At 39.7% G+C, this 23147-nt stretch overlaps 1 protein-coding gene across 1 annotated transcript in view; it reads left to right on the plus strand.

The window, feature by feature from the left end:
• The window catches only part of KLHL1 (kelch like family member 1), a 556958-nt gene that overhangs the window by 468985 nt on the left and 64826 nt on the right, over positions 1 to 23147 (plus strand). Inside the window, exon 8 of the mRNA XM_019488567.2 lies at positions 9431 to 9593. Within this exon, the coding sequence (XP_019344112.1) occupies positions 9431 to 9593 (163 nt within the window). The remainder of the gene's footprint in view (positions 1 to 9430; positions 9594 to 23147) is intronic.

Genomic DNA, 23147 nt, shown 5'->3' on the forward strand with positions numbered 1-23147 from the left:
CCTTGTTCCTGTAACAGGGTGACCTGTCTCCTTAAAAGAAAGCAGCCAGCCTGGTTGGGGGGCTGCAGATATGTAAAGGCTAATGAAGGAGTAGCTCACTGCAAGTTCAAAATCATTGGAAGGTATGTGGGAGAAGCACTGGAACAGGAAACTGCTGAGAAACACAGAGGACCCATCCCAGACTAGGGCAACAAGGTTTTTGTAGAGATCTCCATAAATTGTACCAAAAGTGCCTCCTACAGCAGCTCCATTAATGTTTTCATTTCACTACTTGTCCTCCCTCCCCCCCCCCCCCCCGATTGGCTGAGGGACTCCACCAGCCAGGCTATTTCGCACTTCCCCAGTGATCAGAGGCAAATGACCTGCCAGTGGGGCTCCTCCACCAATCAGGGGAAGAGGGGGCAAATGGTGAAATGAAAGCATTAAAGGAGCCACTGCAGGGGGTGCAGGGAGGGGGGCATTTCTGGTGCAATTTATGGAGATCCCTAGGTTTTTGTTGTTTACTTGTTTTATTTGTTTATTACTGGGGCTTGCTAAGATATGTGGGGGGAGCAAATGTCTAGTTTAAGAAGCCCCAGAGTTGCAACCCACTACATTCTGGAACCATCCCCAAATTCATATACTATGAACTGTGGAAAGAATAAGAAGAATCAGTAATAGAAAAGGAATATGAGCTACGTGGTGAAAAAACAATATATATATATATACACTTATAAAATGCAAAAGAAAGAGAGGATTAAGGTTTCTTTTAAGAGGTAAAAAGGAACCTGTGATTTAAGTAATTCTTTTTGGAGGTCTAGTAATTATTATCACAGAGTTATGATGCTCTGAGTTATGATAAAAGCATATCACTTGAGGCACTTATATTTTACTGTCACTATAGAGGTTTATGCATTTGTCTAAACCAACTTTTTTCATTATTAACCTGTTAAATTTGGCCAAATTCCAGCCATAGGAAATACCAGCTGCACCCATCTGTGATAACAGAGTGCATGTCATAGTCAATGGGAGTGCGACTGAACCACAATTTGGCAAAAACAGAAATTTATCAATTTTTATAGCCTGATGGGGCTACTGTGATCATCTACTCCGGCCTTCAGCCTCAGGGCTATAGAATTTCACCTACTAATTCTTACCTAGAGGCCATACCTCTTGTTGAGTAGAGTGCATCTTTCTATCATATAGCTGTGCAGGCCGGGGGCGAGCCGGGCCCGTCTTTGTGCACGCGGGCTGTGGCCAGCAGCCTGGGCACGTGGGGCTGGAGAAGACCGGGGGCGAGCTAGAATTAGTCACGGACGCGTAGTGGTTGATTTAAAGATTGTTTACTTACACCAAAGATGGTCGTGGTGTAGGCTGGACAGTTTCCAGGTTCAGCTCCGCTTAAATCCTCGTTAGAGGACTACAACAATTCGTTCTTTGCCCCGGAGTTATTGAAGCTCCATGGGTTCGGTAGTTTCTCGTACAGGAAGGGATACGTCTAGGAATTTATCGGCGACAGGGAGAGGCTAGAGGCTGTTCGTTCTTTTCCCCAGAGTTGTTGAAGCTCCGCAGGTTTGGTTATCAGGCCTCTATTGCCTTTTAAGAAAAGCGTTGGGTCCGTAAGGATCCGCAGCGCTTAGAGATCTTCACGTTCTCCCTCTGGAACTCCAATTGCTCTCTCTCCAACTTGGGTGGAAACCACCCAAGCTCTTTATACGGCTAGCAAGCCAATCACTAGCCGCCACGTGTGCATGTAATAGAGTCGGCCAATAATGTGGCATGAATCTTCATACATATGGCGGGAACTCCTTGCACCATGCATTTCTTGGATGCAAAAGAAATGCACCATGCAAAGAAAGCTTCAAATTTGGTGGGAATACTCCGTTGCACCGGGGTTCTCTTCTGCAGCAGAAAACTCCACTGTGCAAAGAAGCTGCAATTTAGCGGGAAAATAATTTAGCAGTGCCGAAGCACACACAAACAAAAAATCACAACTTTGGGTTGTGAAAATAGCCAGAAATGATATGAGTATTCTAAGGGGCAGAATATCCATAACACCCCTTAGTAAACTTTTCTAATGGTCAATTTCCCTCAGTTTTAAAAACACTAGTTTTATTTCTAACCTGAAATTGTCAAGATATATAGCTTTGAACTACTGGCCTTTGTTCTTTCTTTGTCATCTAGAGTCAAGGGCCCTCTACAATCAGAAATGCTCTCTCCATCTACTTATTAAGATGGTCTGTGTCACCAACTCACCACTCTGGATGGCACCATTATGAAACAAGTCAAGTTGCTTCTCATACACTGGAAGTCATATAGCTTCCTTTGTGTGGTGCTGCAGGTACATTACATGAAGCTATGTTCAGAAAGTATTCAGAAGTTGTGGAGGAGTGTGGAGTGCTTCATTAAGGTGCTATGTGGCACAATACTTAGCAAAAGAACCATGCCAATAGTATTTGGATACACTTCCTGGGTAAAGCTGGAAGGGTAATAATCAATAGAATACTGTTCTAAAAGGATACAAACTATACAAGAATGACAGAGTAGGATGTGCAGGTGGAGGAATGGCACTATATTAATAATAGCATAGATAGTAACAACATAAAAATCTTACCTGAAAGGAAAAATATCACAGAATCCCTGTGGGTAAAAATTCCATACGTTCATAAAAATAATATAGTACTAGGATTATATTACCAACCATCTAATCAGGAAGGTGAAGGTAATTATGAAATGCTCCGGGAGCTTAAAGAAGCTGCTAAAAGTGGAGCAAGCAATAATAATGGGAAACTTCAAGTATTCTCACATAGATTGTTTAAACACCACATCAGGGCAAGACATGGAAATAAAATTTCTGTATGTTCTAAAACAACTCACCTTGGAACCTGCTAGAGGAGAAACAATTTTAGACCTTCGCTTGAGTAACACATAGGAACTAGTTCAAGAGGTATCTGTTGGTGATGTGTAATAGCAACCATAATATGATTGCATTCCACATCCTAGCAGGAGGGAGTAAGTCAAAAAAGTCCGTCATGCCAATTTACAATGTTAAGGTAAGAAATTACACAAAAATGAGGAAGTTAACTAGAAATAAGTTGAAAGGAACAATCAAAAAATAAAAACAAGCCTGCAGGCAGCTTGGAAACTGTTTAAAAATACCATATTAGAGGCTCAGGAAAAGTGTATACTACAAATCAAAAAAGGTACCAAGCAGGTCAATAAAACCCTTACATGATTTCATAGCAGAGCTAAGGCAGCCATTCAGGGCAAAAAGGGATCCTCCAAAACATGGAAGGTGTGGTCAAATGAAGAAAATAGGAAAGCTCACAAACTGAGAGCAAGTCAAGTGAAAAAGCAAAATAAGGTAGGCCAAAAAAGAACTTAAGGAGCATCTAGAAAAAGATACTGAAGTTCATAATAAAACATTTTATAATATAGCAGAAGCAGGAGACCATTTAGAGAATCAGTGGGACCAAACTGTAAACGGTCCAACTGACTAAGGTGTAAAAGTTGCACGCAGGGATGATAAGGCCATAGTAGAGGAGCTAAATGAATTATATGCCTCAGTGTTTATCACAGCAGACATGGGAGATTCCCATGCCAGATCAATCTGATCTAGTAGGTGGGTCTGAAAAATTGAAACACACTGAAGTGACAGAGCAAGTTTCAGAAGAAAATGGTAAACTAAATATTAATAAGTCACCAGGACTGGATGGCATTCACCAGAGAGTTCTGAAGAAACTCAGAGGTAAAATTGCAAAAATGCTGGCAAAAGTATTTAACCTATCATTACAAAAGGCCTCTGTGCCAGAAGCCTGGAAGGTTTCCAACATAACACAAACCTTCAAAAAAAGGCTCTGGATGTGATCCTAGAAACTACAGATCAGCAAGTTGCACTTCCAGGCAAGTTGGTGGGATCTATAATAAAGAATAAAATCAGCAGTCACATGGACAAATACAGTCTTGCTGGGGAAGTATCAACATGTTTTTTGTAAAGGAAAATACTGCCTTAGCAATCTGTTTGAGGTTTTTTTTGAAGGTGTTAACAAGCATGTGGACAAGGAAGATAATATATTTGGACTTTCAGAAATCATTTGGCAAGTTCTGTTCCCAAAGGCTTAAAAAAAAGCCTACATTGCCACAGTTTTGGAAAGAAGGTTCTTTTGTGGACTGACAGATGGTAAAAAGATAGGAAGCAAAGGTAGGGTTAAATGGTCACTTTTCAGGATAGAGGGAGGTCAAAGACAGGACCTGCTAGGAATCTGTGCTGTACCCTATTTTGTTCAACATTTTCATCAATGACTTAAAAATGGGGATGCAGATGATACTAAATTAATCTGGGCAACTAAGTCCCAAACTGATGGAAAGGGGCTGCAGAAAGATCTTGCCAAGCTGAGTGAGTGGGCAAAAAATGCGCAGATGAACATCAGTGTTGACAAGTGCAAGGTAATGCACCTGGGAAAAATACCCTCAACTATATGTTGCTAGGTTCTGAACAAGCTGTTACAACTCAGGAAAGAGACTTTGAGTCATCATAGATAATTCTCTAAAAACATCAGCTAGTGTGCAGCAGCAACCAATAGAGCCAATAAAATTTTGGCCATCATGAAGAATTAAATTAAAAACTAAATGCAGAACCTCAGCATGCCACTATACAAATCCATGGTGCACCCACATCTTGAATACTGTGTGCAGTTCTGGGCTCCACACCTCAAAAAGACTGTAGTAGAATCAGGAACAATACAGACAAGGGCAACCAAAATGATATCAGGGTGAAGCTTGTGTACTGGCCAGATGTACCTTCCCTTTGATGACAGCTTTAGGACTGGTAGGTATAGAATTGTTTTCATTATTCTTAACTGTTCTCACTGTGTATCAATAAAATTCACCTATTATCAAATGGAGAGGTCATGGTAGGTCTGAGGGTTTGAACCCACCTGCAACAAGTTATCTGGGTCATATATTCAGTGCCAACACAGTTTGCTTTTGTACTAAACTGGAATCAACTGCATGCTATCACTCCTGACATGCAGGCTTCTGGCCCATGAACTAGAATTTAGTCATTTTTTCCCTTTAAATTTTAATCCAAGCCTGGTCTACAGTGTGCAGGTCTTTGAAGGTGCTAACATTTATTTTTGCAACGATTATACTGTTACTGGTCCTGTTTCAATCTGTTTATTTGTGTAAAAGAGATTTTTATTGAAGCTACCATTTCTTAACTTGCAAAAAAATAAAATATTTAAAGGCAATATATAGAATATATAGAAAAAACTAGAACCAAAAGCTACCATAATATAAGCAAGACAAAAAAAATTCAGTGAAATGTGAAACATTCTCTTTATCAGATTTAACTGCCTTCATTCACAAATTAGAATAGTATTTGGTTTGTCACTCAGTTATCATTAATTTTTCATCTCTCTGACGACTCTAAGAACAGCATAAAATCAAAATTCATGTTTTTTTCCTGCAGTCCAAAGAAAGTATTTATTGAGTAGTGTGCCATGAAAATGAAAGTAGTTTTAGCTTTCCAGTTTGAATCTAGTATGATTAAAAAGAATATGACAAACCCTAAAAATATCTCATGGATTAAGGAAAAGTACAAAAATAGCTAGAACTACTATGATGATTCATATTTTTGCTGAAGGGCTGTTTTGTTTCCAGTTTCAGATTATGTTACGTAGTCCAAATCTTGCATATTTTTTTACTCTTTCTTTTCTTCACCTACTGACAGTGTTCAAAATAAATGCCACCTAAATAGATCTTGGAAAAAGTTTAAATTTATCCATTTCTGTCATCCTTCCTACCGCTGACTAATAACTCACTCAAAGTAGTTTTGAAATCAAGTTATTTATATGCACAACAGCTCTATCTATGAATATCAACAGGGTATTCACAAACTAAATTGTTATTCTGTCTTCCAATTTACCTCAAACACTTGGATACAAATAAAGAAATATAATTAGGGTTTAAATGCAATCTAAATTTAGCAATCTTGGGTTTTATTTACTATTAGTGGGCTGGTTTCCTGGTCTCAAGACCTTAATACAACACCTTTCAGAACAGTTCAAAGTAAAGTTACAATGTACAGAAATAAGATGACATTCTATTTTACAAAGTTCTATTTGTGTATCATTTTAAAACACAGTGATCCACAATTTGAGCATCTAGTTTGATAAGGAATTATGAGGAGCAGAGAGTCTGTTGCTGAATTGCATATACAAGTCCCTAAAGTGAAATAATTAAGGACTTTTTGCAAGTAGAATTGCATCTATATTTAGATTTTTGCCAGGAGTTATATTGGTGGAGGGAAAGGGGGGGGGGGGGGAGCAATTTTAGATCAACCCTGAGTCAGCCTAGGATTAAATACGAATACAGCTCTGGAAATGGTAGCAAAATTCACAGACAACAAAGTTATTTAGGTTAGTTGAATCCAAGAAAGGACCATATTGAACTTTAGGGCCAGGTACAGAGATAACACTATTAGTGACATAAGTGAGTAGAAACCAGTCTATACCCATAACAGAACAGAAGTTTGGCACACATAAACTGGTTTAAAAATGGTGGAACCTGGTCTAAGATTTCCCATCCCTGAAGGGTGAATTTGTGTTTTGTTCACTACCAATCTAAACTATGCCGTGTACAGAAAACTGTATTACTTAGATGAATTCTACCTCAGGCTTTTTGAATGTCAGTACCTAGCTTAGAGATTCCTAACCAAGCTGGGGGAAAGGACATCATAATGTTCTGTGTCGCTGAATGCAAAGTAATGGACACAGAGGGGGAAAAATGAATAACTTAAATGTCTGTCAGGGTTCTAAATTAATTGCACTGATTAAAATAATGTGATGCCATAGATGAGAACCTCTACTTAGTAGAGAGCTGTGGCAAAAAGGCAAAAAAGTGTTAGGCTATGTAAGAAATACTAAATGAATATGGAAAATCTGATTATATCAGCTGAATTACCTCATTTATAATACTGTGAATACTAATATCCCATATGGATATTTTAGAATTTAAGGAAGCTCAGAGGAAATCAACACTGGTCAAAAGATAGGAAGAAAATAATATGAAATGATTTGAATGGTTTATCTGAGAAAGGAGACAAGGGACATTATAAAGGTAAATAAAATAGTGCATAATCAAGAGAAAGAAACATGTGAATTAATCTTCTTGTTTCATAAGACACCAGAAAGGAAACCAGTCAATGAAGTTTAAAAATAAATTTCAAACTGATTTTTTTTTTTTGCCCACACAATTAATAATTACATTGTGGAACTCACTACCAGAGACTTATATTAAGGTAAAGAATTTAGGGCAATCCAAAGAGGGATTTTGTGTATGTATGTGGGTATCAGGGATAATAAACACACCAGCAGTGTTATAGTAAATGCTAAGAAACAGATTTTGGAAAGGCTAAGCATTATGTTTCAGGGCTTAGGGAAATCTATACCTTTTAGAGAGAAGGATAATAACTTTAAGGGGGAAGATTACTCTACATGTGCCTGTTGTGAGGTATTGCGGACCTTCCTCTGAGGCATCCAGCTGGCCACTTCTTAGGATACTGAATGAGATGGCCCACAAGCCTTTTTAATATGGTAATTCCAATAATTCTTATCTAAAGAAAGACTTAGGGAAATTATTGTTGTATCATATTGTCACATGTATTCAACCAGGATGAAGAGATGGTAGGAAAATGCCTTTGGACAAGAGGAAAATTGGGGAGCTAGAACAGAAAATTCTAGAGAGAAACCAAAGTTAGAGACCATATCAGTGAAGAAACTCCTCATTAAGGATTCAGTCTACTATATAGCCTCACTAGGATGCAGCATAGTAGAAAAATAGCACAGGGATGTGAGTGGGATGACATGAGATGTGGGAAAAAAATGTCTAACATGAAACTGAACCAGAATCAAGAAATCAAAGTTTAAGGCCCAAAGGGACCATTTATTGTTATCTTTTGACTCTCACAAACCATGTAACTTTAGCCAGTTACCTTTTCACTAAGAAGAATGTATGTCTGGCTAAGGCATATCCTCCAGAAAGGAATCCAGTTTTGAGCTAAAGACATGAAGAGCTGGAAAATCCATCACTTCTCCAGGTATTTGTTCCTAAGATTAAGCAGTCTCATGGTTAAAAAATCCTGCCATATTTCCAGGTCAAATTTGTTTGGCTTGAGCTCACCACCTTTGATTTTTCTTATGCTTTTGTTGTCCATTAGGTTAAAGAGTATTAAGTATTGTCCCCCAGTTAAGGGGATCACAGTACACTGTGATCAAGTCCCCTTTCAATCTTCCTTTTGATAAGTTAAAATGAATACTGCTCTATCAAGGAATCACCTCCAGACCTTCGATATTTTTTGTGGCTTTTCTGTCCACTTCCTCATTTCTTTTGCCCAACTCCTTCTAAGAAATGTGAACTGAAGATAGTTTTCCAGTAATGGTCTAACAAGTGTTATACAGGGAGCGTCTACACGTGCAGTGAACTACACAGTCCCATCACCACACAATTATTTTTAGTTGCTACTGCACTGTAGCAACAAGTTATGGCACAGTAGCTCATTGCTATGGTGACGTAGATTCTCGTGTAGATGCACCCACCAAGAATTTTAACCTGACCTTCTCTTGTTCTATTATCTATGTATCTAAGAACCTCACTGGACCCTTTATTCCGTAACATATTGGGAGCTCCTATTTAGCCACTTGTCTCCTCTTTTTGAAAACACTACTTCCCAGGATATTGTTTCTCCATTCTTAGGTACAAACTTCATTCCTTGTTTCAAGCTACGTACCTTTTTGTCTTGTTAAAATGCATTTTCTTTGGTCTAGGATCTTCCTAAGAGATCCAAATTGCTCTATATGGTCTCCTCGTCCTCATCATTATTACCAATCCAATAAACTTCGTATCACAAATTTTATCAGCAGTGAATTTATATATTCTTCCAGATCATTGATAAAGATGTTTAATAGCATCAGACTTAATTCCAGTTCTGTATAACTGCACTAGAAACAAAGCCATTTGAAGATCATTTCTTTTGGATGAATACTTTATTTGAGATACGGCCAGCTGGCCAATTTTTAATGTAGTTACTGTGTGATTATTGACTTTTCAGAGAGCTAATTTTTAATCAGAATGTCATGTCAAACCTTTTACAACAGTCTAAGTATATTGCATCTATTCAGGTCCTGTTATCAGCTGGATTTTAATCCTCTCAAAAGAATGAAATCAGGTTTGTTTGAAAAGATGCATTCTCTATAATGCTATAGTAATGGGCATTAATTATATTCATATTCTTTAATTCTTTATTAACTGAAGCTTGAAACAGTTTTAAAATTGTCATTTCTGCATATGAACATTTATTTTTTAGGTTTGTTATGAAAAGATATTAATTACAAATTACAATGGCAGGAGGAAAACAGTCTTATCTTCTCTCACTTTTCCCCCCCCATTTTAGGTGTAACAGTACTTGAAGGACCCATTTATGCAGTGGGGGGCCATGATGGTTGGAGCTATTTGAACACAGTTGAGAGGTGGGACCCACAAAGTCAACAGTGGACATTTGTGGCAAGTATGTCAATTGCCAGAAGCACTGTCGGAGTGGCAGCATTAAATGGCAAGTGAGTAGGGTCATCTTATATTGTTAAGTCCTCCTATATTTTTCAATTAGATTAATAATATGGTTGAGAAATCATATACCATAATATAGCATGTTATTTAAGGTGAATGTACAGTCTTTTCTGTATGTTATAATGATGATAGATAACAAATCAAAATGTATTCTCTCCATTTTACTTTAAGCAATAAGTTCAGTATTGATGTTTAAGGACCTGGTACGCAGAGTTGAGATCCCGATGTGTACAAGACAATTTGATGAGATCTGTGCGGATATTTTCAAAGTGTTGTTCTGGATATGATGTCAGTCTCCTCATCTGATCTATAGGTTTCCCTCTCTTTATGTGGGTTCTGTATGTGCAAATTCACTTTTATTCAATGAACCTTTTTATATAAAAAATTTCATTGTATGGGAGGTAAATTCGTTCTTATGCGATCAGCATGGTGGAAGCACACAGTCTGCTGCTTTGTGCAGTGAATTGTGTGAGTGACGCACACCCAAACATAGTCTTCTGTGTGGATCTGTGCTTCTTGCTCAATGTCTTCAAAACATGTTCTGTAGTTGCCATCCCCATTACAGTAACGTCCACACCACCCTGTGCTTGTGTGTACTGTCTATTATTGGTGAGCACCAAAATTGTCTTGTAAAAGTGGTAGAAATGAGTCAGGGGGTCAGTACAGGTGAGGTCTTGGAATGTATCCCTGTTTGTTACATTGCAAAGTGGGTTCCCTTTTGAGGAATGTTAATTTGAGTTATGTGCCATTTTTCAGGAACTCGTGTACAGCATAATGCGAGGGAAACCTAAATACTGTATGTGTCATTTCTCTTCTGCAGACTGTAATTACCCAAATCCTAGAGTTGCCTCTCTGGGCCCCTCTACATGTGCAGGTAAAGGTGCAATGAAATCTGCCATGCCATACATGCATGAAAGGAGATATGATTGTAGGATTGTGCATTAGATCCCATTGCATCTTATTGCCATTGCAGGGGGAGACTGATCTCCCAGCTATGGTGGCACTCCACTGGCATCTCCCAGCTTCAGCAGTGTGTGGGGCTGTCCTGCAGCTGCAGACACTGGGTCCTGGCAACACCCCATAGTACTGTGACCCAGACTCCACAGCTGCTGGGGCTGATACTCCCCTCAGCTGCAGGACTCCCAGTCCCAGATGTGCATGGTGCACCCTGGCAGCTGGGAGCCCATTCAGGTAATGGGGCTACCAGCCAGAGAGACCGACCCTGTTACATGTGGAAATTAAAGCTGGATGTCAACCAGCTATAAAATTAGTACACATTTTCAAGGTCTAACTTTATAGCTTGTTGGACCTTTTTATGGCTTGAAAAATACTTTGCACATGTAGCTGTTCTCAGTTAATTGAACAATTAACCAGTTAATTACATAGTAACTGTAACATGCAGAGGGGACCTCTGACAATGGGGCTTGCTGTTTAGGTATTCTGTATGTTACTGTAATAAAAACTTAAAACATCTGGCCTTTGTTGTCTGAAGGCAGCATTTCCAGAAGACGAAATAAATGGAAACCCGCCTCTGGCCAGTCAGAGCTAAACTAAACATGTGATTCAAGGACAAAATTAAGTTCTCTCATTCTGAGTATCTCTTCCTTTTGAATGTTTGTGTCTTTCTTGATTATACAACTATATGGTAATTAAGAGCTGAGTGAATGCTATTGTATGTTATTTATGGTTAGTTGCTAATAATTCACTTGTTTAGAAAGTTTCAGACCTTCAGACACAAAACAAAAAATGTTCTTTGAATTACCAATAGTAGGATATTAAATACACACATAGTAAATACATACACTATAGTGAATAATGGAAAAATATTCTTAGCTGAAGAACATTTTATCCAACCAATTTAGTAAATACTTAAATATTTGAAAGACCAAGGAAAAAGGCAGGGTTTTTTCTACTTTGTTTTAGTAATAAACAAGCAAGAACAGTATTAAGATGACCTTTTTGACATTTTTAAAGCAAATTTATACATTTCATTGTGTGTATTTGAGGCATTTTGGTAGCCATATTTCATTATGGTGGAATATTCATTGTGGAGGATTCAGTGTAGCCTTTGCATTCTTAAAGTGCTGGATTTCTGATGAAATAAACATGGCTGTCCTACTTTGTCATGGATGGGAGCCACATGTGGTGTTGGGCCACATGGCACACAGAATGCACGCTGCAGGAACAACTGGTGGGATCTTCCCCACTGTGCAGGCTGTGGCAGCACATTGTGGTTTGCCTACCCCCCACCATGCAGACACATGGCCCTCCTGCCATTCAAAAGGCTTGCAGACCCCAAGGCTCTAACTTTCTGGGTGCATCTACATGAGATGTTTATTGAGCAGTAGACTACTCAGCTGCACAGTAAACATCACATATCTACACCTTCTCCCCTGTTAGGCTGAAGTAAATTAATTAACTCCATAGCAGAAGGGTTTTGTAAATACTTGTGAAAATGAAGTTTTTTACTCTGCATCAGTGCATGTGTAGATGCTGCCCTGGCTGGGTGGGGCACAAGGGTACTTCATTGTGGGGGCTGCCTGCTGGCTAGCCCCAAAGTGAAGTACTGTTATGCCACAACCAGTCCCTCCATAGCACATTGAGCCAGGGGGAGCAGCTCTGGGCTGGCAAGCTGACCCCCCAGGCTGATCCCCAGTCCCTGCCAGGTATGGCTGGTCTGACCTGGCTCAATGAGCTGTTGTCTTGGACATACATGCAGGTGGCACACCCAGGAGCAATAAACTCTGGAGCAATAAGCTCTGGAGTTTATTCATGTGTATTAATATGTGCATGCAGATGTCCCTGCCGTGTGGCAGTGAGTGAGACAGGTGCTGGGGCCTAAGGGCCATATACTTGACCCTCATATATTGCATGTAGTCCATGTACTGTGAGCTGGATATCCCAGAGATAAAGTGAAATAAAGAGTTATGAGATGGGGAAGTGGATAGTCATTATCTTTGTGCTATTGGTTGCCAGATGTTTTAATGGTCCACCAGGATGCCTGATCTAGTGGCCAGAGCTAGAAGTGGGACTGGAGATTATAGGGTGGGGCCATGGTCAGAGCCAAGATTCAGGAAGCTAAGGCCAAGTCAGGGTCAGGATTTGGGAATCAGAGGCCTAGTTGCAAAATCTGAGGGACACAGGGTGAGGTCCACAAACAGAGCCAAATCAAGGTCAGGAATCAGAAAAAACAGATCCATAGGGAAATCCAAGCTAAAATCCAGGAACAAGACAAACTAAGGTCAGGACCCTGAGCAGCCGAAGACATTAGCAGGACAGGAGCTGCTCTAGGACTAGACACAAGTAGTTTGTGCAGCAAGGCTCAAGTGCAGGACGAGTTCCTTAAAAACAGCCCCAAAGCCAGGGTGAGGGTCAGCTGGCCTTGAATAGTTGTTAATAGGGCTGTGTGAAGCTTTGGGCCCTGATTCGATTTGGAGAAGATTTGGCCCAATTTGGTGGCCAAATCTCCAAATCCAAATCGAATCAGGAGGCCCTTTAATCTCTCTGAATCAAATCGGAACCCTCTGAATTGATTCAGAGAGATTCAGAAAAATTCATTGATTCAGACATAGACACAGCTTTAAATGTTTTTTCTACATACCTGTAAATATCAGGCAGCTCATGAATGCTGAGATACTGGGGTAGATGAAACATCCCACAGGAGCATGGGGGACTCCCCAGCACGCTCAGCCACAGACCTGGAAGTGGACCAGAAGCACTTCTGGTCCACTTCAGGGTCTTCCAGGAAGCACACTGTCTCCCTGGCTCAGCGGCTGGTGCCTCCTGGGTATTGGGGGGCACCTAGGGACCCGCGTGGCTGATTGCTGAGCTGTGGAGGTGTGGGGGGGGGGGTGCACTTGGCAGCAGACCTGGCATTTTCAGAGATGGAAATAGGACCTGCATTTTCAGTATCTGTTAAAAATGTGCCCTCTGAAAATCAGCTGGTGTCCCAAGAAAATTGAAATACAACTGATCACTTACAAATTTGCTGGCTTAAAGTTAAAAAAAAAAATTAAGCATGGATAAGATTACTCAGGAATAGGATTAAATAGGAGGAAAAAGGGATAAGGATGTTCTAGAGAAAATCGTGCAGTGTTGGGGAAAGAGAGGAAAGGAAACTTCTGAAAGAGATTGAATTTGTGTTTGGAAAGGAAGAAGGAAAGAGAAAAAGCTGAATAGAAAATCTCTGATACTGAAGGAGAATAGCATTACAACGTATAGAGGGAAATCAGTTATGGTGAAAGTGTTGACTAGATTAAGCATGATGGAAAACAAGCTCTGGAACATAACTTTGAACAAGATTTGTTGTTGACATTGGTAGAGGAAATCCCTCAAGTTGCTTTGAAAAAAAATGAGTGAGAACAGCATAACCAAGAAGCTGGAAAAGGAAAGTTTGTGGAGGAAACAGAACATCCACTACAACTAAGGTAGGAAAAACATTAAAAAGGATTTTTTTAGTAGGAGAGACCCCCAAAGCTAGTGAAAAAGGATTGTGGATAAAAAGTTGAATGGCAAGGAAGGAGGAGAGACATTCCTTTGGGTAAGAGCTTGATTTGCCAACCCCCTTCCCTCATTCTGTTTTACAAAGGAAAGAATATGAGATAAATTTAGAGACCAACATATTTTTTCCACTGCAGGATATAGGCTTATCAGGTGGAACAGTGAAGCAGTTTTACAAAGAAGAATGAAAAAAAAAAAAAAAAAGATTAATAAAGGAGAAAATTTGCCTGGTCTCTTGTCCTTTTCCACAGCTTCTTGACAGTAGACAAAATGGATAATAATGAAGTTACATTAATTGCTATTATTATATCAAATTTATATTGTGTGTTTCTTTTCACATTTGAGGCCAAAAAAGAACCTAGACTTGTTTAAAACTTGCAGTACAAACAGGTAATGTTATACTATTCGGTTGTATCCCTGAATCAAAATATAATTGTACTGACTCACACTTAAATAAAATAACCTCCCACTTACATTTGTTTCTAAATGGGGCTTGAATAACACAAGGATAAGAGAATTATCCTATCTCCCAGAAATAAATCAGTAACTGTAATTACTTCCTTTCTTCATGCACTATGTCATCATATGGAAAATTTCCTCCCCACCTCCATCTCAGGCTAAAACACTGAGGAACTATTTTCTATTTGATTAATAAAGGCACAAACTTATGGAATAGCAGAACTTTATTCTTCTGAAAATCTCCTGACTACATTTTTTAGCAGAGAGACTCCATCTCTCTCTTTTGCCAGAAGTTCTTTATGCACCCTTATTTTATGGGGAAAGATGCAGCAACTCAGTTGTATTTCTGGATTCACAAACTCAAGCTCTTCATAAATGGCATCTAATGAGAAATTCTAAGTTCACTTTTACAAATAAGAACACCAGTTACTAGTGCTTACATTTGTCCAATCATAGGAGAAAGAAGCCCAAAGTTGCTTTGGGGGCATTGTCATTATGAGATGGGACAGGTTTGCAGGGAATTTTGAGGTTTTTATTCTGATTTGTGGTCTTTTCTTCAGCTAAACGTTCTCTTTCCCAGGAACGTGAGAGTATTACTTTAAACTTTTCCATGGGGAAAGTCTCTTAAAATGATGCAGAATTGTATAATATAGAAGAAGTAAATAATGACATGTATGCATGTGCACATATACAACCCTACCTGTATATGTAGGGTTGTATAGGCCTTAGTTAAATAATGCCAGTTTTGCTGGTTTAAACCCTGAGTAACAACACTGTATTCTAAGGCCTCTCTGCATATGCATGTAGAGATGCCTTATGATGCAGCATTAGTTTCATTATTATTCCCGCTGCCCCAACTGTGAGCCCTACAGCTGATGGGGTTTGCAGTGGTAGCAGTGTTCTCCCTGTTACCCCCCACTGGGAGCCCTGCACCTGGTGAGGCTTGCAGCTATGAATGATGTGTGCCTCCGGAGGCTGGGCGGGCATGGCCACCACCCGCAGGCTGCAGCAGCAGTGTCAGCAGTGGGGGCATGGCAGCAGCAAGCAGAGACTGCACACAGGTGATCACAGTGGCATTGGTAGTGAGGGAGGGCTGAGCATGGACCACCCGCAGGTGGCTGGGGCAGTGTTGGCAGCAAGCGGGGGGGTGGCGAGCAGCAGGCAGCTAGTGGGGACCACCCACAGCTGTCATCTGCACTGGCGGTGGCAGCAAGCAGCAAGCGGGGGCTGCCCACAGCCACCAGTGCCTGCATCAGCAGCGAGGGGAAGGGGGGGCGGCAACCACTGAAAGAAGCCTGCGGTGGCTTTGGTGGCAGCCAATCTCAGGGGGGTATGTGCCCCCCCATGCCCCTCCTATGCATTGCCTATGCTTGCAGCAATGGCATTATTCTCTCTGCTGTGAACCTTGCAGCTTGTGGAAGCTCATAGTGTCGGGATTAGGAATATTGCCACCACTGCAAGCCTTGTTACCTGTGGGGCTGGAGGTGAGTGGTGCACCCTGTGGCTGGGAGTCCCTCAGTTGATGGGGCTCCCAGACACAGGACAGCACTCAAGTACACATTCACTTAAGGGTGTGGGAAAAACAAGCTACAAACTTATTCCATATTGTTTGTGAAGTAACTTCGTAGTGTATTGCTTGTTTTATCATGCCATTAATTGTTTGGATGTGTAGCTGAGTCACAGTTTAAGGTGTGATTAACTGGTTAGTCATGCTATGAGTGTAACATGTGGATAGGGCTTTAGATAACATGAAATGGAAGCATACATATTCCAGAGTGAGGATAACCTTAGTTCAGATTTTCTCTCCGTCATGAACTTGATATGTTCACATTTACACAATAACCTCACCATGCTCCAGAGCAGTGTCCTCAAGATCATTGCATGGCCACAGCTAGGCTACTGCTTATGTTGGAAACAGTAGAGAAGAGATGTTCAAACAGTAAGCCTCTGTTTGAACATCTCTTCTGGCAATCTGATTATTATTGCTGAGTGATTTAGAAAAGAAGCACTTGAAGAAGGATGTAATAAGGGTTTACAAAATACCAATTTGCAAAGGGAAAGTTTACTATCTCATACAGTACAAGAGATAGGGGTCATTGATTGAATCTAGTAGGTAGTAAGGTTGAAATTAACAAAATAAAGGTTTTTCCACCCCCATAGAATGTATTTAAAGCATGAAGCTCATTACCACAAGATGTTGTGGAAGCTGACAGTTTAGCCAGGTGTAAAAATGCATTGGGCAAGTTCTTGGAAACAAAGATGCATCATCAGCTTTTGAGCATGAGTCAAAACTTCTTAGACCTTGAATGCTGGAAGCTGGAAGCGGGAGAGGAACAGGGGAAAAACTTTGGTCATACCCTGTTCACTTTCCCTTTTAGCATCCACCTCCTGCCACTGTGTAACACAGGATACTAGGCAAGATAGACCTATGGTTTGACCCAGTAAATGGCAGGCCTTACGTTCTTATTGAGTCAATTAAGCCACTACCATGTTAATTAGCCACCAGGGCAATGCAGTTTAGTGTATATGAGGATGATTAGCTGACTATGTAATCATAAACTGTGTCCTTAGGCAAGTCACTTCACTTTTCTGGCTCATTTCTACCTTCTGTAAATGGGATAATAATACTTATCAAATTCTCTCCCAGAGGAGCTGTGAAGTTCAATTAGCTAGTGTCTATATACTGATGTCACTGAGATCAAAAAGTGCCTCAGTGATCCAAAGCATATTTTGGAAATTTTAAAGTGCAACATAAAGTCTTGTTATTATTTTCTTCTCTGGGTAAACCATGTCTCTTCTTGACAGTGCCAGAATGCTTGGTAATTATCATCTTCTCCCCTCCACCTCCTGTTTTCAAATCACGAACTTGAAATAATTAAAGGCTTAGAAATTAAAAGTGTTTTTCTCTTCTCCACAATCTTGTCAACCTACGTGTCTACTCTTGAAAAGGAATAATATTGAATAAGGAAAGACAGGTCTTATTAGAAATATTCCCCATGAATACAGTCTCATTTAATTTTGATACTATATCCTCAAATAATAATTCTCATCCATTATAACAGGAGCTGATTTTATGTTGTCAAATTCTCCCTAAAATAGTAGCTTAATCAATGTTGCTTTCTTACACCAAGGCACAATGCCATTGAAATTGTCTAGAATAGATCAAGTGGACATATCTGCTTTAATTGCACTATTACTTTAAAAGAATGTAATTTAAAATTTTTATGAGTACAAGCAGCCAACCAGCAAAGACAAGACCTACTAAAATGACCCTCTCCATAAAGGTAAAAAACCTAAAAAAAAATGCATATGGCTATGAATATAAATTGTATACGTTTCTTATGCACTGCTGAACAAGATGTGTATTTGCATATCAGTATGATTATTTGCATATGTAATAATGTACCAATAATAACATTTTCAAACATAAGGACATGTTGCCATAACATCAGTTAAAACTCAAAAAAAGGTAAAAAAATAGCCTTACTGAAGCAAAATCCCCATTGACTTCCATGGTGACAGAACATCATTTGCATATTGGACCCTTTACAAATGTTCTGCACTTTTCAACAAACTCATTTAATAGACTTTCTGGAAAGGAACAAGTAAAGATGAAACTTGCTTCCCAATGAAGTATAATTGCTATGTAGCTGTGTTACACAAGTGGTCTCTTCTAAACTTTGCCTCTAAAACTAGAGCACATATATGTAAAGGTCAAAATAATAAATTACCAGAAGATTGTGAGAAATGGATACTCTGAGTAGGAAATAAGAAACTCGCTTTAACACTGAAGTGTAGATAAACTGTAGTAGCTCCTTAACACCTGTGCTTCCTTCCTTCCCCATTTCATTACAATAAGCGAATAAATAAAACATAGCAGGGTAGCCCTGGCCTTAAAACAGAATAGTTAGAAATAGTTCTCCTTGAAGGTCATCTAAATTGCTTTAGGAGGCTCATACAAACTGACACGGAGAAAGAAGCACATCAAAAAAGAACCATTTAACTGGGAAGTTTATCTCTTCTGTCTGGCCTAAAATGCTGAAAATTAATGATGAAAATTATTCCAACAGTCATTCACACATCCATCAGATGCTTCCTTTATTATCCTCAGATAGGCATTTTAAGCAGAAGAAATGTACATTTTAAAAGTAAAATGGAAAGGAAATTGTGTTTTCCTTTGAGTGTATGACAGAAGTAAAGAATGAAAGCTCTTTCAACTCGCAACAGGTTTATCCATAAGTAACTTCTCATTACATCTCAATGGACTTGAACCTTTTTGTGTTAAGGTACGGACAATAATTTTGTAACTACTGCCTTGTTTCACTATCGCTCATATGGTATATACTAAATCACTTGCCATATGCCAGGCAGTTTCTTTGAAATTCATGCCATACAAGAAATGCAGCTGGAAAGATAGATGTTCAGAAAATTATAACATTTTATCAAATCTCATTTAAAAATAGAACCCAGAAGTATTACCATAATGTATCAGAAAACATTTCAAATACTTAGAAGGAATATTTTCAGCTTGCATATCATACTGCTGTGTGAAAATGATTTATCTTCCATAGTTAAAATTAATAAAGAAAATTACTAAAAATGATAGAACAGCAAAAAGCAAACAAACAAAACACTCAACAAAACACAAAACAAGACAAAATAAAAACCTTGGTTACTGGAGCATACTTTTTGTTTAGTCAGCTTCATTTCTTGATTTATTTAGTCAAAACTTGATTTCATCTACATGAATGGTTCTGGAAGAGCTTGTTTAATACTGTAGAACAGAGGCTGCTATATGTTGTTTACTAATTGTATAGCAGACCTATTGCTGCTTCTGAGTCTGGTGCCCAGGCATTTTCTTGGCCAAAAGCTGTGACATAAAGCCAAAACAAATAGATTCAATGGGAAGAGACAAACATGCTCTCTTTGCTGCTTTCTTTGATGATATAACTGATTTTCTAGTTATAGGATATGAAGTAAATCTAATAAAGATTAACTTCTATAACATGTTTGGCATTGAAAATTATTAGTTCAATTGAGCTAGGGACAGAAATTACACACAAACTGGTATAAGTGATTGGAAACCAGTTCAAATCTGTAACACAACAGAAGTTCAGTGCACATAAACTGCTTTCAAAATGGCAAAAACTGGTTTAAGATAAACCTGGATGGATGTACTGTCAGACTTAGCTGACTTAGGTTAAATTAGTTTATTGAACTTCTATCCCAAATCCACTCCTGATTCAAGTGAACTCACAGTGCCCCAGTATCCCAGGATGTTTTGCACTTCCCCTGCAAAACCCCTTTGGAAAGTGGGCAGGTTAGCATTGGCCCAAGCTGTCTGCTCCAGCTGAGCATGCTCTAGTGCCCCCTGGTTTCTGGCTTAGGCCACTGCAGGCATGCAGCTGCATTTCCAGAATCAAAGTGAATGTCTGTTTACTAGCTTATCAGTTCAATCTACACAGCTCAGACTAACCTGCAAAGAGTGAATCGATTCAGTTTTGGGTTTTTTGACTGTCTGTATTTATCCTTAGAGAGAATGGTGATTAGTGCAAGAAAAGGAAATTAGGTAAGGAACTGGTTGGAGGGGAGATTATGATAGATTGTGTAGATTCCTCTATCAGATAGAGGAAGGTTACCTGTTGAGTTCTATATGAATCAGTCTAGAAAAAAAAAATGTTTTTACTGGTTACTTTGAGAAAGAAGAAAAGGGTAATCATAGCCAATCCTGGTTCTCTCTGATTTAAAAAAAAATCCCAAATTTTTGGATAAAAAAGGAATCCCAAATCCACATTTTTTTTGTGATTAAAATGAAACATCACTATATGTATACACAGTAATGGTGTGTGAACAGGGAAGAGCCCAGTTCTGAATAGTGATGTTTCATTTTATTCATGAAAAAGTGTGGATTTGGGGTTCCTTTTTTATCCAAAAATTGGGTTTGGGGGGTTTTTTTTAATTAGAGAAAACCAGGATCCCTTTTCTTCTTTCTCAAAGTAAGCACTGAAAAAAATTTTTTTTTCTGGACTGATTCTTATAGAGCTCAATAGGTAAGCTTCTTCTATCTGATAGTTTCTCCAGAAACACAATCTATCATCATCTCCCTTTCAACCAGTTCCTTATCTAATTTCCAGTTCTTGCACTAATTTATATATGCAGAGAAAACCAGGATCTTTGATCATAACATTGGCTAACAACACACTGTCGGAAGGCATCATTCATACAGTGGAGGGCTATATTTTCATAGTGGAAGCATTTGATGATCTGAGGACTGTAGCAAGAGAAATGGGTGGTGGGGGATGAGGAATGGGGTGGGAGTGTTTCTAGCAAAGTGGCTAGTATTCACTTCGGATTCAGCCAATTTGGGAGACAGTGATTTGATTTGGTGATTTGAATTACTGTCCTGGACCAATTCAGCTGAATCTGATTCAGAGATTTGGACGCTGCCGAATGGGCTGAATCTCCTGATCAGACAGGCCCCATCCCCCGTCCACTCTCCCAGCCCCATCAATGGCTTTCCCACCCAGCCCAAGCTCCCTGCTCTTAAAAAAAAAAACAAAAAACAAAAAACAAAAACCAAAAAAAATCCCTAAACCAATTGGTTCCTGCCTAGCCAGTGGGTGATCACCACTGCCCCCCACTGCCCCGTGCTGCATGGGGGGGGGGTTCTGTCACAAACCCCCATCCCCTGCTTGGCACCAGCTCCTGGCTCTTAAAAAAAAAAAGTCTCCATTCACCAGCTGCTGCTAGGTTGGGGGGCAATCCCTGCTCCCCCCCACTGCTTGATGCTTCTTGGGACCTCTTCCATGAGTCCCTTGACCCCTCACCCACTCTCTTAGCCCTGCCTTGGCTGCCCCTCCTGGCCCCAGTGTCAGCTTTAAAAAAAAACAAACAAAAAACCCCTGAACTCACCAGTTCCTGCCAGGTGGGGGATGATCCCCACTGCCCTGTGCTGCATTGGGGGCTCTGCCACAAGCCTCTAGAGGCCCTGATGGCTACTGTGGCAGTTGGTGAGTGGGGACTTTTTTAAAAATATTTTTAAAGAACTGGGAGCTGGGGATGGGCAGGGCAGCCATGGGAGGTGGGGCTCGTGACAGAGCCCCCCATGCAGCCCGTGGGCACTGGAGTGCAGTGAGGATTGCCCCTCTGCCTGGCAGCAGTCAGTGAGTAGGAGCTTTTTTTTTTTTTTTTTTTTTTAAAGAGCTGGGAGCTGGGTCCACGCGGGGCAGCCATGTGGGGGGGCGGGGGCAGTAGAAGAATGGGTGGGAGTCAGAGCATACTCAGGGGGCTGGGGGAGCAAGCAGGGGATGTGGCATGGTGGGGGTCCTCCTCCCTTCTCCAGTCCCTCCTTCCCCGGCCACTGCTTACCAGCACAGATTCCAGGTCCAGCTCCCTGCTGTGGCAAGCGGGGACTGCCCAAATCTCTGAAGCTCTCTGAATCTTTTATGAATTGATTCAGAGAGCTTTAAATTGATTTGGACCTTTTTATTGGTCTGCTGATTTGATTTGGATTCAGAGATTCAGCTGCCGAATTGGGCCAAATCTCCTCCGAATTAAATCAGTACCTGAAGCTTCACACAGCCCTAATGTGCATGTTTCTCTTTTAACACCTTGGGACTTCTCAGATCCAAAGTAAAATTTAAAATTTTGGGAGTTAGCTACTTGAACTTTTTTGCTTTTGCTAGTCCATAAAGGAGACTTTCAGTCAGTGGTGTACAGGGAACTGATGGAAAAGGAAGAATTAGCCTCACCGTATTTGAAAAAGTTGTTATTCAGTCAGACCTGCCTCCTGAAATTCCACTTGGGAATATCAGTTCGGGAGCCATAGTCTTTATCCAAAAAAAAATATAAAAAAATAAAAAAAATTGCTACTATTCAGTTGGTCTAATAAAAATATCACCTCTGCCAAAAGTTCTGCATATTTTTTTGCCTGTAGACCAACATAACTAAAACCCATCTTTACCTGTCCCTGGTCTTTATTAATGCATTTTTTTCTTAACTCCCAAAACTTACTGTTTACTGGTTGCTTTTTCAGAAATTTGAATCTTTTGAAACTTATCCAGTTTTGAAACAATCAAGTTGACTCTTTCCTATTCAGTGTTTTTTAATCTTTTCAGTAATTTATAATCAACTTCCCTCCCAGGCAGCAGTAGCTATTTATTAATTTCCTGTTAAGTATTTAATATTTGGAGTATTAGCACTTAAAAAGACTAAACTTTCACATTGAATTTACTTGTGTAATTCAGTTTCATAGCAGAACAAATTATTTTCTGATTGAGACAATATAAGAAAAAGAAGATGGCAATACACATTCAGTGAAACGATGTCATTATGAGAGGCTCATGGATTAAAGAGAGTTTTATTATCCCATATAATTGTATGATGCAACCACAAATAAAAGCCTGCTGTTCCCTGTTATATAGCTTTAAAAATTATTCCTGGCATCTGAACTATATATAGGAAATTCTTAATTTTGCTTTACCTCTGTGTATTTCACATTTAAAAGATGTGACTTCTAATTACGCTTTTCCTTAATGGGACATTAGTAATATTGTGCAGCAAAAGTCAAAAGAAAATACACAGCT

This window comes from Alligator mississippiensis, chromosome 1, assembly GCF_030867095.1.
Source record: "Alligator mississippiensis isolate rAllMis1 chromosome 1, rAllMis1, whole genome shotgun sequence".
Lineage (NCBI taxonomy): Eukaryota > Metazoa > Chordata > Crocodylia > Alligatoridae > Alligator > Alligator mississippiensis.